At 38.6% G+C, this 14,781-nt stretch overlaps 1 protein-coding gene across 12 annotated transcripts in view; it reads left to right on the top strand.

The window, feature by feature from the left end:
• Positions 1–14,781, top strand: part of LOC113114781 (neurobeachin) — a 246,747-nt gene that overhangs the window by 86,562 nt on the left and 145,404 nt on the right. For all 12 annotated transcript variants that reach the window (XM_026281781.1, XM_026281784.1, XM_026281783.1 and 9 more), the window contains exons 14-20: positions 4,469–4,548; positions 5,154–5,216; positions 10,073–10,170; positions 10,682–10,774; positions 12,962–13,070; positions 14,123–14,204; positions 14,455–14,578. In XM_026281781.1, the coding sequence (XP_026137566.1) occupies positions 4,469–4,548; positions 5,154–5,216; positions 10,073–10,170; positions 10,682–10,774; positions 12,962–13,070; positions 14,123–14,204; positions 14,455–14,578 (649 nt within the window). The remainder of the gene's footprint in view (positions 1–4,468; positions 4,549–5,153; positions 5,217–10,072; positions 10,171–10,681; positions 10,775–12,961; positions 13,071–14,122; positions 14,205–14,454; positions 14,579–14,781) is intronic.

Genomic DNA, 14,781 nt, shown 5'->3' on the forward strand with positions numbered 1-14,781 from the left:
GATTGTACACAAACAAACACACAAACACACACACACACACACACACACACACACACACACACACACACACACACACGCGCGCACACACACACACACACACACACTCATACACACACAAGTGCAGAAGATGAAGGACTATCTTATCTTGAAAAGCAGCTGGTGCTGAGATTAATACACCATCATGAACCTCTAAACCCCTGTGACACAGAAAGAAACACTCAAACACGTTTGGCAATCACGCCAGGTGAAGAGGTCTGAGAGCAGCTCTCCTAAACTCTGGAAAAGTATTTGTCTCTGGTTGCCAAGTAGGTAATTCTCTGTGGCAGTCCACATTGATTTATTCTTCATTTGTCAAACTCTGCAGTCTTTTCCCACAAAGGAATGGGTTATAGAGAAAGCAGTATAACATAATGAAGTGTTCAATTACTGCAACAAAGACTTCTGTTTTACATTGGAGTAACGTCAGCTAACCACAAACCTTTCTCTCTCACACACTCTCTCTATCTCTGTAAAAGCAAGCAAGACCTCACAAATTAAAGTCATGCATCACTCCTGCCTATTGTTTTCAGCATCACGGACAGTCTTTCCTCAGCAGTGTCTTGAGGAACATAGAAAGACTCCCTCAAGAAGCATCAAACACACAGGCGAACAATGTTTTTGTGTATACTGTACTTAACTTTAGTTCTTGCATATAACAAACCTCAGTACTCAAGACACTGATAGAGCTGTCTGTAGATTTCTGTGCCATTACATTGGATGTGTTGTTGTTTGGATAGCTAGTTGTAAACATGTTGACAGATTAACTAACTTTCACTAACTAGCGCTAACAAGTTTCTGTTCAAACTCTTGCTTTTATATGACTAAAGTTGACCTGAAAGAGAAAATAGACTGTAGAGGAAGTTAAAAACAGTTGACGTTGTGCCTCAAGGCCATCCAAGATGTAGATGAGTTTGTTTCTTCATTGAAACAGATTTGGAGAGATTGAGCATACACACATGCTCACACCGATGGATCATCTGCAGTGAATGGGTGCCGTCAGATTGAGAGTCCAAATAGCTGATAAAAAACATCACAATTATCCACAATCCACATGACTCCAGTCCATCAATTAACATTTTGTGAAGCAAGACATTGATGTCTTGGTAGCAACTGTTAACTTTTTAGCTGTTGCTTCCAGCTGAAATACGTCCCCTATCCATAATTTTGCTTTCTGCAGTGAAAAAGTTATCTACCGTATTTTCCGGACTTTAAGTCACACTTTTTTTCATAGTTTGGCTGGTCCAGCGACTTATAGTTAAGACTTATAAATTAATTTGACATGAACCAAGAGAAATGAACTAAGAGAAAATATTACCGTCTACAGCCGCCAGAAGGCACTCTATGCTGCTCAGTGCTCCTGTAGCCTAACACTGAAAATATAGAGCGCCCTCTCGCGGTAATGTTTTCTCTTGGTTCATGGTTCTGAATAAATGCGACTTATAGTCCAGTGCGACTTATATATGTTTTTTTTCCTCATCATGACGTATTTTTGGACTGATGAGACTTATATTCAGGTGTGACTTATAGTCCGGAAAATACGGTAGTCTGAATTAGGAAAGATAAGCACAAAACAAGCTCTGTATACAAATCCAGTCTTACGAAACTCTAAACAAATATGCCATTGGATTTGATTTAGAGGGAATGGACTTTTTCACTGAAGGAATCGTTATGGATTCCTTATTACAGATTATGGTATTGTGGCCCAAAGCTACAGATTAAAGCTAAAAGACCTTAATAATGTATATATATATATATATATATATATATATATATATATATATATATATATATATATATATATATATTTATATAATTTTTTTTTTTTTCTTTTTACAAACACACAGCTGTCCACTTCACAAGACATTAACTGATAGTATTATGTGGATTACTTGCAGATAATTGTGATGTTTTTATCAATTCTTTGGACTTTAATTCTAACGGCACCCATTCACTACAGTGGATCCATTGGTTACCAAGTGTTGTAATGCTGGTAATTTTATTTATTTATTATTTTATTTTTATTTTTTGTGCACGTTTAATCACCTTTGTTAATGTTTAGCTGGTCAAAACCCAAGTCCAGTTCTGCTGCGAGAATGCTTTGTGTAAAACTCCAGGGGCTGAATAAATTCTGCTCCTTTTGGCTTCGTTTTCCCATTTTCCTGGCTTTAGAAGATAAGCCGTAGTATGACTCCAAACCCAATTACAGCATATTTACTGTGGCCTGCATTAATATTTACACCCTCTGAAGGGATCGTTTTTAATTTCACTTCTGTATGTGTCCTGCAGATCCATTTTGATATGAAGCTTTCACATATAGTGCTGTTTGGGCCAATCTTAAGGATAGTGCACTGCGTAGGGGGGATGTGAGAGTACATATGCATTGATTATCTGTTTGACACCATGCCAGATTCATTACTCTTTGCAAACAAGAGACAGCATTTGCGGTGCGTGTTCATATTCACAATCAATTAAATGGTTCAGGAAGAAGTCTTATTAAGTAAAAGAGATATCAGTCATTCTATTGATTTGTTTAGTTTTTTTGTTAATCATGACTTTGATCTTCTAATGAGATCCAGCAGACAGGCAAATTAATAAAAAAAAATATATATATAAATATATTAATTTTGAGATGAACTTGGCACCAATTTATGGCCAGTTGTTCTAAAGTCACTTAGATTGCAGATTTTGGTGTTTACTAATACAATTATATGTTTAATATTAGCTTTAATGCGGGTTTAATGCAGTTTTAGGAATAATTTGTTTGGACAAGTGATGAATTATTTCGAGAAAAATGCATACCGTACTGTAATCACTCAGCAGATTGACCAGGTTGGTAACATCCCATGATCTCACTTTATAAAGTGCTTGCTTTAAAAACGATCAAACTGACTGAATGATGAAGATAATGAACAAGCCACTGCAGACTCTAATAAACTAGTTAATCTGTTGAAATAAAAGCAATGCTTATCTCGTCAATGAAATGATTGATGAAAAAATTTTTCGTCATCGGCATTGAAGACAATGGAGAAATATGTATTTCAACAATAACTAAAACCTGCTTAAGGTGAACACTGAACACTGGTAAACTGAGCTAGCAATGCATATTATGCAAATGAGATTAATCAGCTGCATCCGCAACATATACTATGTTGCACAATGAAGCTAATACATGGAATTACATTTTAGTAGTGTCAGTAACATTGTGAATATGCTGCAATATTGTAAACAGTCTCTTAAAAAAAGAAAATAAAAAAAGCAGTCTACAAAAGCATGCATAATTCACTTCTAAAAATAGCTAAAACTTCAATATACTTATATGACAAATAATACTTATATTCATCTATTATTTTAGGGCCATTTAGGATGTTTTCAGAACATGTATTTTGCTAATGTTACCTGTCTAATACATGTGTGAATTATTTATTTATTTATGTTTTTTTTTACAGGATAAAAACTGAACATTTGTTTGGGTGAAAAATTGCTGTTCCCCAAGGTTTTATATTTTATTTTGTGCATAGTAGTCAACTAAAATTGTAAAAATAAATAAATAAATAAATAAAACACTATAAAATGATTATTATATAGAATATTTACATTTAAAACATGTTTGTCAAAACAAAACAAAAACTAGGATTGAAACAAAATACATTTGTATATAATCTGCTTATTGAATGACTATTTAAATTATTTAATATTTGTGTTAATATTAAATACATATTTAGCAGAATTTTCAATTAGTAACTGGACTGCTTCCATTTATTTAGAAATATATAGTGAAGCAAAATCTGAACATGTTGATATTTATTTTGAGGTAAATGGAAAAACTGCACTAGTTGCTGAAATTATGCTTTACAGTTCTTGATGAATGAAACCTTAAGAGACATGTAATTTCTCTCAAAATTGCTGGTCGCTGCTGTCAAATGAATAGGGAAAGAGACATCTTAAATGAAGCAGAGCTGATCATTTCAGACAGTGTAGTAACGAATGATTGGTGGTGATCAGACCTCCCAAGATGAATGTGTGAACATGACAGCTAATCAATTTGTGTTTCATTTTATATCAATGCTCAGGCCATTCCCAGTAAAACAGCAAATGAAAAGCTGTCACACATGCACACTGTGCTCAAAAGGAGCTCTAGGAGGATGAGAGACCATCACAGATGTTACTGAAATGAACTGTGGCCTGTTGAACTCTAGCTGTCTTCCCATCTGGAGTTAATAAGGTCTTGGCTTTTCTTCTGAGAACTCTGACCTCCGTAAAGCTCTTCTCGGCTGCCAGAAGCTACTGTCCGTGTTGCAGCTCTCCACTGACACTCTTTGACACTATTGCTATTAATTTAATGCCAATATCTGTGAAACATTAGACATAACATTTGTTGAGATGTAGTGTAGTTTGTTATAACAGTTCCTCTATGACTTTGTGTTTGCAGACGGCCCTCGACCCTCACAGAAAGAGATCACCTCCCTCAGAGCCTTCATGCTGCTCTTCCTCAAACAGCTCATACTAAAGGTGAACAGCATTTATATTCAGATATTGTGTAATCTATGTATCTATCATTTTTAATTGTGTGCCTGTCACAAATACACGTGTTGATTAAGTACAGAACACAGCAGCTCTAGGGCTGTATCTTTGGCAGGTTTTCGTTCTCATTTACCAGCCCCAGCTGTTAACCATTTTCTAACAGGACCGTAGAAAAAAAGAGTACACTTGTTCAGACCAATGCTACCATATCAAGAAATCTGTCAGGTAGCCAAACCACGAGCAAACAACAATTAGCTCTCAAGCTGCCTGTGCTTTTGCAGTAATAGGAAACGTGGACATTTATCAGCACTGCTAGAAACAGACAGTTCATGATGCTTTCCTAATAATAAGAGACAGCTTGTAAAAGTCAGGACCCAAATTTGCTGTGAACAGTAATTTCAGCAAACACAAACAGCCTTACTGAATTTGAACTCATTGTTATTATGTGTGTTTTCTTCTTTCTATTTATATTTTATAGTCTGTCAGCATGCTGATGGCAGTAGCAGCTTATAAGTGCAGTTGGGTATTTACCAACAGCATATTGCAAAAAGTAGCGTTGCTCAGCATTTTCTTGTTTGTTATTTATTCGTCAGGACCGAGGTGTTAAAGAAGATGAGCTTCAAAGTATTCTCAACTACCTGCTGACCATGCATGAGGTGAGTCTTTACCGTATTACAGTTCCCTCTCAGGAACTCAAGCTGCGACGAAACGCTATGGGAATGCCTTCGACATGACCACGCTCTGAATCTCGCGTGTTATCAGTCCAATGGATGGGCAGGACGGGCGGGGTGATGTAGAGACCGGGAAGCTTAACAGCATGTGTGGGGTATATAGTGGCAGATTTCTGTCATTCAGCAAGCGCTGTGTGTGTGTCATTCTTATTTATTGTTGTCTGTCTCAGTTGCACAAGCATATTATTTCTAATGCTTCTCAAAAGGGCAAGAGCAAGCAGCATTTTAGGCTGTTCCTCCCTGCCCATGTTACGGGTGGGGATACACACAGTTTGTGTGTTGTTTGCCTGGGAGTGGAGCTCGTACAGTCAGCTCTCGAGGGGGCTGATTGTGCTTCTTCCCACTGCAAAAGCTCCACTCCCACCGGACACACTTTGAGGAGGGTGTCCGTGTTTGTGGTTCCAGTCCTGCTGCTGCTGAGGCATGGCGGCAATTGAGATCGCACATTCGTTTAGTTGACGGGTTGGAGACGGGCTCACCCTTTCTCCTACCTAGATCTAGCGATCTCTCTCTCTGGGTTCGGCAGACAATGCTGCAGTCTCTACCCCCTTTGAGTGAGAGCTAGCAGCTGCAGCTGTCTTTCTCGGAGGAGATTGATATTGTTTGCATATGAGCAGACTGCTCTTGGGTCACGCGTTCTCCCTGCCCTCGCTAAATTCGGGGTTGAGGATCCAAGTGATTTGTGTGTAGTCTGTTTTGGAGCAGAGCACACACAGTTAGCTCTTGAGGGGGCTCAAAAAAATTACATTGGATGTTTAGGCTGATCTATGGACCGTCATTCTTGCTGGATGGTCTTCAACTAAAACGTCCTGACGCCTAAAGACTTTTGAGATCCTGCACCCTCTAGGGAAAAGTGGTGTACACCTCATTATATGGGGCCCGTTTCTCCTCAGTGCCCTCAGGAGATCGGTCTGTCAATCCTGCCACCTCCCGTGCTTCAGGGCACTATGGTCTCTGGTTCTGTCAGTCTAAATCTTCCAAGCAGATGATAAGTCTGAAGACAGTCATTTAAAATTGGAGAATTCAGCCAATAGAAAGTCCTGATGCCCATGGCTCAGGACTTCTGAGGGCAGGCCCCTGAGGGGAAGAGTGGTGTACACCTCATTAAACGGTGCCAGTCTCTCCTCAGTGCAGTCAGGAGATCAGTCTATCAACCCTGCCACCTCCAGTGCTAAAGGGCACATCGGTCTCCAGTGAACATGACTCTCAGTATCCACCCGAAAATGTAGCGGTGCTGGGGGGCTCGCTACCTCCGAGGAGGTCTCTAGAGCAGCTAGAGCGGTTGTTCCCTGCTGGTTTTCCATTTTAGGGCACTGATCTAGGTGCTCTGATTACACCAGAGTTCAGTCTTGAGAAACTGAATCCCTTTGTAGACTTTTTGGCAATGTGGAAGCTTCTGCCAAATGTGTCTCAATGGGTCCTGCACACTGTAGAGAGAGGCTACAAAATCCAATTCTGTTCTCCACTGCCTCATTTCAATTAGGTACTTCCCTCTCTGGTGAGCCCCGAGCAGGCTCTGGTAATGGAACAATTAAACACTCTCTTGAGGAGGAGGCCATCTAGGTGGTCCTTCCTCTCAACAGAGAGTCCAGGTTCTACACCGATACTTCATCATTCCAAAGAAGGATGGAGGGTTGCGTCCCATTTTAGATCTGCATCATTTGAGCCAGGATGAGTTCAGGATGCTCACAATCAAGTTGTGTCCCAGGTCAAGTCAGAGTTTGTCACGATTGATCTAAAAGACTTATACTTCCATTTCTCCATCCTTCCCCAACACTGAGGTTTGCTTTTGGGAGCGAAGCTTTGCAGTATCTGGTTCTTCTGTTCAGCCTTGCACTCTCACCCCACACTTTCATGAACATGTGTGGATGCTGCTCTGGCTTCACTGTGACCCCAGGACATCCGCATACTGAAGTATATCAACATTTTGTTGATATTAGTTCTATTGGAGCAGAAGGCAGTACAACATTGTGGTGTTGTTCTTGCCCATACGAACGTGCTAGGGTTAAAACTAAATGCCAAGAAAAGTGTGCTTTCTCCATTACTGAGAATCACTTATCTGGACGAGGGCAGGGATTTGACCTGAATGCAGGCACTATTGTCTCCTGCTCGGTTCAGTCTGATCCTCACAACAGTCTGTTGTACATGAGACCCCTATAGTGGTGGCCCAAGACCGAGGGGTTTTCTCCATGAGGAAATCCGCTTTGCATGATCAAGGTTATGCAGCTATGCCTTAGTGCCGTAGACATGTGGAAAAAACCTTTGGTTCTTGTCTCTTGTCTGCTGCTGGGAGCTCCTTGTCACCACTTAACGTTGGCGACAGACGCACCCTCACTGGGTGGGGTGTAGTCATGAGTGGCTGCTCATGCAATGGTTTGTGGAATCCCTCATGGCACATCAACTGCCTGGAGATCCTTGCCAAGTTTCTAGCATTGAAACAATTTCTCCCATACCTAAGAGATCACTGATGACCACAGCGGTGGTCTCTTACATTAACAACCAGGGAGGTCTGCGTTCTTTCCCCTATTACAGGCTGGCACACCAGATCCTTGTGTGGTCCCAGGGTCAACTCCTCTCACTGAGAGCAGTTTATATCCCTGGGCATCTCAATATAAGAGAAGGCATCCTGTCAAGGCAGGGCCCGATGCCTGGAAAATGGAAACTTCACCTTGAGGTAATGAAGCAGATTTGGAGGTGGAATTGTTGTGACTCAAGAGACCTCGCACTGTCCCCTCTGGTTCTCTCTGATGCATCCAACTCCTGTTGGACTGTACGGTATGGTACAGACTTGGCAGAGGCTTCATCTGTATGCCTTTTTCCGATTGCTTTGCTCCCGGGAATTCTGGAGAGAGTGCGCCGGGATGGGGCAAGTCTTCTATCAGTAGCCCCGTTCTGGCCTGGCTTGTGTATTCACGGACCTATTTTCCCTTCTCAACGGCTCTTCATGGGACAGTCCCATCAGGAGGGATCTCCTCTCTCAGGTGGGGCCTTACCACTGCTTGGAGTGTTGTACCTTTGGGTTTGGCCCCTGAGAGGGCACAGCTCAACTAAGGTTGTTGAGACCATACTGCAGCCCATAGTTTCCTCCATGAGGAAACTGTACTCCTTGAAGTGAACTTTCCCTTCTTGATGTGGCAACTGCCAGCTTGACCCAGTTAACTGCCCAGTTTTTTTCAATTCTGTAGCTCTTGCTGGTTGAAGGTTTCCGTGGTAGCCTTAACTGCTTACCACACCCCTCATGGTGGTCGGTCTTTTCAAGAGAGACCCACTAGTTACATGTTTCCCCCACAGTGCACTTAGGCCTCAGGCCAGAGAAGCTTATGCTAAGTGGTGGATCAGGATGATATTCATAGCTTAGAGTCCGCTATTTTCCCTTCTCTCATGGGGGTCAAGGCTCACTCCTTCAGAAGTTGGCCTTCAGGATGCTGTGGCATGTTCACCCCACTTACTTTGTCAGGTTCTTACCTGCATTCTGAGCCACTCCTGGCTACCTTTCTCTCACCTTTGTTTTGCTCTTCCACACTAAGCAGGGATTTTTAAGTCTGGTGATGTGGGCTTACTCGTTCTCATAGCGTTTCAATGCAGCTTGAGCTCCTGAAGAGAAATGTATCTATGCTACACATATAACCATGATTCCGGCATCCCTGCGAGGGCTTATTTCATTTCCCAGAAGCTGCTGCTTTATGCACCGCTCAAGCTTTTAAGCTTCCTGTTCTCTATGTCACCCAGCCCGTGACATCTCACCAATCCATTGGCCTGATTACACATGTGATTCAGAGCATGGTCACTCTGAAGGTGTTCCCATAGCGTTTCGATGCAGTGTCTCGTTACCTTGGGGAACCATGGCTACATGCATAACTTAGAGATGTTTTCCCTCGGCAGACTCTTGGAATCTGATATATATCTGTTGTAGAAGATTTCCTTTTTTTATTATGTTTCTAAAAGTGCCCAAATTTATGCCACTTAAGGATATTTGACTGTTGAAATGTAAAATCAGTAACCCAATGACTTCCTTTTGCATTGTACAGTACCTTCAATAATGAAAATTAAGCTTCAGGCTTACATCTGAAATCCTATTAGTTATGTTTTCTTTGGTATAAATAGTTTATGCAGAACACTGTTTTAAAAATGTACAGTAAGTAAAAAAAGGGTTAATGCAGAACTGAATTATTAAAAGTGTCAAGTAAATAATTTTGATTCTAATAATTCTTTTCCCCTCAACTCATGAAATTAGTACCTTAGACAATTAAAATTGTGCCTGTGAAAGAGTAATTATTTTAAAATCAATAAACCTACTTTTAATTCAAATTAATAAAATGTATTTATTTATTTAAGAACTAAAATAAAACATTATTTTAGATATTTTCTTAAATTTTTAATTTGGGCCGGATTGTTAAGAAAAATCACCCAACAACCAGACACATACTGTAAAAATTATGTTCTTTTGGACGTTCTATTAATTAAAGAATCCAATTTTTTTTTAATGATTTACAATTTTAATAATATTAACATTACTGTTTTAACTGAATTTTTCTTCAAAAAATTGCAGCCTTGGTATGAGTGTAAGAGTCTTTCAAAAATGTAAAAAAAAAAAAAATAGACTCATTTAGTACTGTTTGAGCATCACAGAACGTTTTTTTCCATATGCCCATTATTAAGTTGTTTTAAAATGTAGAAAATAGCCCCATTAAATAATATTTACACCTGTACAAATGTTTAACTTTGGTTTTGTAGTTGAATAAAATTTAGCTTTAAATGATTATATGTTTTAATCTGTTCAGGATGAGAATCTCCATGATGTTCTTCAGCTGCTGGTGGCCCTTATGTCTGAGCACCCAGCCTCCATGATTCCCGCATTTGACAAGAGGAACGGCATCCGGTGAGATCTGAGTTCACTCCAGCCTTTTACTCCACACACACGCACACGCACACACACAGTCAAATTTCATTATATTTCATCTTGTCTGCGATGATGGAGTTTGCCTACATGATAAAATCATGAATTATTCACAAGACTCAACATAGGAATTGCAATGATATTTTCATATTTATTTATTTTTTCTGACAAGCAGGATAAAGCTCACACTCTGCATGTCAAGCTAATGAAATATAGATGGATTTGATAGAGTTATTTGCTTTTTGAAGTTTTGGGTTTGGCTTAAAATAACTGATATGACTTTGATGAACAGCTTCATGGTGCTTTACACAATGCCATTTCCTCTTGAGTATTATATTATTATCTGCCAGATTCTAATTCTTTTAGCAGCAGCCACATTGAAACAGAAAGTGTTTGGCACTTTCCCACTGTTTCTTGACTTTTGACAAAATGTTAGTGAAATAATTAAGAATATTTCTTTTTTTAGTTCTAATTTAATTTCATTGCTTTTCAGGGTGGTGTACAAACTACTGGCTTCTAAGAGTGAAAGCATCCGAGTTCAGGCTCTGAAAGTTCTGGCATATTTCCTCAAACACTTAGGCCACAAGTGAGTACATCTATTCTTCTCTTTCCCAGAGACATATTTACAATGAAGCCTTCCAAGAGTCATCATCTTTTTCTCAAGTGTATCCGACAAGGTGAAATTTGTGGTTGCATAAGGACAGAGTCCCTTTCAGTAATCTGTAAGTTCTTCTGACTATTTGAAGTGTTCTTCTATGGCTCCAGGGCTTTTGGTACTTACAGTATAGTGAAATACTCTAACTAGAAGCCTTAAAATTTAACTAGTGTGTGATTGTGTATGTTGCTGTTTGTGAGTGTGTATTTAAATTGCAGTTTTATTTCTACTGTAGGTGTATGAAATTTTAAGTATTTCATTATTATCAATAATTATTAATAAATTATTACACAAGTGGTCAAAAGTTTGACGGAGTCTCATGTGTTCACCAAGGCTGCGTTTTTGATTAAAAATACAATAAAATCAGCAATATTATAAAATAATATTACAATTTAAAATTACAGTTTGAATATATTTTAAAATGTAATTTATTTCTATGATGGCAAAGCTGTATTTTCAAAAGCCATTACTCCAGTCTTCAATGTCACATGATCCTTCAGAAATCATTCTAACATTCTGATTTGCTGCTACATCTCTTATTGTTATCAGTGTTGAATATATATTTTTCCTGCTTCTTTATTCTTAATTATTCCAAAGTTTTTCATAAGTCATTTTTTTTTAAATTATAATTATTATTAGTAATTTAAAGTTATTTATTTTCGCGATCTCAATACAGCATTACAGAATATTCAGGTTAATATAAAATAATATACAAAACTAAAATGTATAATATTTAAATAAAACATTTCTGTAGCCTATGTATGTATTTATGTATGGGTCACTGAGGCTGCATTTATTTAATCAAAGATACAGGAAAGAGTAATATTTTAAATAAGTGATTTATATTTTAATATATTGTCAAATGTAATTTATTCCCATGATGGCAAAGCTAAAGAAGTTGCTTCTGAGAAAAATAAGACTTTGAACACTAGTGTATTTTAAATTATGATTTCTAATAATATTTTGTTTTACTGTATTTATTTATTTATTTATTTGGAATTGAAAAATAATAATATAATATAATATAAAAATAAAATAAAAATACGTATAATAATAATGATGTGTAATGCATGTTTTGAATGATATGTTTTCTTTCATTTTAACCTTTTTTTTATCTGAAACTCGATGGATGCAAACCAAAAGATACCATTATTCATAAAAAATGTATTAGTCTAGGATCAGTCCAAAAACAGCATCACATTGTGTAAAGAATGAGACTCAAAAAAAGCTTTAAACTGTTGTTATTTTTTTCTGACTGAATGAACCTAATAGCTGATTAACACTCATAACCTCATGTCATTTTTATTAATGTTTTAAGATCTGATGTTGCTCTGCAACCATAAACACCTCATCTTCGCTTTATGCTCTGTATTTTGCATTACATAATGTTTGCGTGTCATGCTTACATATAAATAAAGCATTCCTGCCCACTGATGCAAGTATATGTACAGTGTTATTTAAAAATCCATTGCACACTATATATTGTCAGATCTACCCTGTATATATATCTGAACATACAGCATATATATGTGTGTGTGTGCATTAGTGTGAGTGTAAGTGCGTGTGTGAGGCCTTTCCCTTAAATGAACACTTAGAAAAATATAAAGGCCATCTGAGCTGTTTTTAGAGCTTTACAAGCCCACTGACATTTGCAGACTTGTACAGCCGTTAGCCTAGAGTGCACATAAAATCCACATTTGCTTTTTGTCATCATTAGCGTATCCACCGTTGAGTGGTTACCATCCTGACTGCTCACAGGCACTTTAAAACATACTCTTTTCTGCTTGTCATTTTACTGTACAGTCCCCATTTGTCTGTACCTGCTGTTGGGCAGGACTGGGTTTAGGAGGCTTAGCATCCTGACAGTACCTCAGCATGATGTGCTGCTGGATATTTTGTGATTGTGAACATCGCAAATCTCACAGTACGAGACCACAGAGGTGGCTGCATCGTTATTATGTGGGGAAAAAAAACTGAAGGTACCTGAAACCCTGCAAAAGGTGCCAAGCTCAGTCGCCATCAAGGCCTGTTCCTGATAGCTTGACATTAGCTGTGAGGTGTAAGAAAGTTTGTATTTTAACTACAGTATGTTTTCTGTGTGTTTGTGGTGTGTAACAGGAGGAAGGTGGAAATCATGCACACAAACAGTCTCTTCACTCTTCTTGGGGAACGACTCATGCTGCACTCCAACACACTGTCGATAACTACGTACAACACACTATATGAGGTAATAAGGTGGTTATTTCTATTCTGGATCTCAATACAGCATTACAGTCTTTTTTACGAAATATTCAGGTTAATATAAAAATATACAAAACCAAAATTATATATATTATATATAAAATTACATACATTATATATAAATTATTATATAATATTATTTAATGTTATTATATTATATACACTAATGGTAAAAATTAAATGCTACATTTATTTAATGTAGCCAAGGCTACATTTATTTAATACAGTAAAGAGTAATATTGTCAAATATTATTACAATTTAAAATAACTGGTTCTGTTTTAATATATTGTAAGATCTAATGTATTCCTGTGATGGCAAAGCTGAATTTTCAGCAGGCATTACTCCAGTCTTCAGTGTCACATGAAACATTTGTGCTGCCTAATATTTTTGTGGGAACCGTGATTAATTTTTTAATGATTCTCTGAAAAATAGAATTTAGTTAGTTTTTACATGTCTAACTTTTTACTGTTTACTGTTTTGCATTATACAAAATATTTAAGTAGAGTTTGCAGATTTTAAGCCATTTTAATAACTGATGCTTAGTCAGTTATTAAAATGAAAATCACATTGGGGTCAAGCCACCTCTTCTGGGGCAGCTGTGGCCTAATGGTTAGAGACTTGGACTTGTAAGCCAAAGGTCTCAAGTTTGAGTCTTGGTGCTGGCAGGAGTTGAAGGTGGGAGGGAGTCAATGCACAGCACTCTCTTCCACTCTCAATACCCATGGCTGAAGTGCCCTTGAGCAAGCACTGAACCCCCAGTTGCTCCCTGGGCGCAGGATCTATAGCTGCCCACTGCTCCGTGTGTGTGTTCACAGTGTGTTCACTTCTCACTGCTGTGTGTGTGCACTTGGATGGGTTAAATGCAGAGCACCGATTCCGAGTATGGGTTACCATACTTGGCAAATGTCACAACTTTCACTTTTCACTTTTTCTATCCCTGCAATCTTTCAAGTTACTTAAATTGCATGATGATTTATGCTGCATTTACCTGTTTTTCGATTCCTTCATGAGTCCCATCTGATCCGTTTCCTGTCTAGATTTTGACAGAGCAGGTTTGCACGCAGGTCGTCCACAAGCCACATGCTGAGCCCGACTCTACTGTGAAGATCCAGAACCCAAGTAATTCTTTCTGTCAGCTCATTTATTCATTTTGTGGCCAGGTGCTAATACACTTACTGTCATCTGTGGAAGTTAAAAGTTTACTAGCGAATGATTAAACGTTTTCTTCTGCACATAGACTTCAGCCAGTGATGCTCAATTCATTTGTGTCAGTTAGTGAGACCGCATGCATGCTCATTGGTCCGCATCTGTGCCAATCAGACAGAATTCTTGAGTGATTAATGCTTGTTCTTCCATTGGTTGTTCTCAGTGATTCTTAAGGTGGTGGCCACACTGTTGAAGAGCTCCACACCCAGCGCAGACCTGATGGAGGTGCGCCGTCTCTTCCTGTCTGACATGATCAAACTCTTCAGTAACAGCCGTGAGAACAGACGGTGAGGGTCTCTTCTTTTCTCACCCTTTCCCCCATGACAGCAATTAAACGCCTTGTGAACGGACCAGAAAAGAGAGTGGAAAAAAGAGTGACGTTCTCCCTTGTTGTTGTGTTTAACGGGCACCCCTTTGACGCTTAATAATCCAGTGTTTCTCTCGCAGCAGATGTTTCAGTGACACATTCGAGTCCACACCAATTTCGCTG

This window comes from Carassius auratus, chromosome 15 (genome assembly GCF_003368295.1).
Source record: "Carassius auratus strain Wakin chromosome 15, ASM336829v1, whole genome shotgun sequence".
NCBI classification, from domain to species: Eukaryota; Metazoa; Chordata; class Actinopteri; order Cypriniformes; family Cyprinidae; genus Carassius; species Carassius auratus.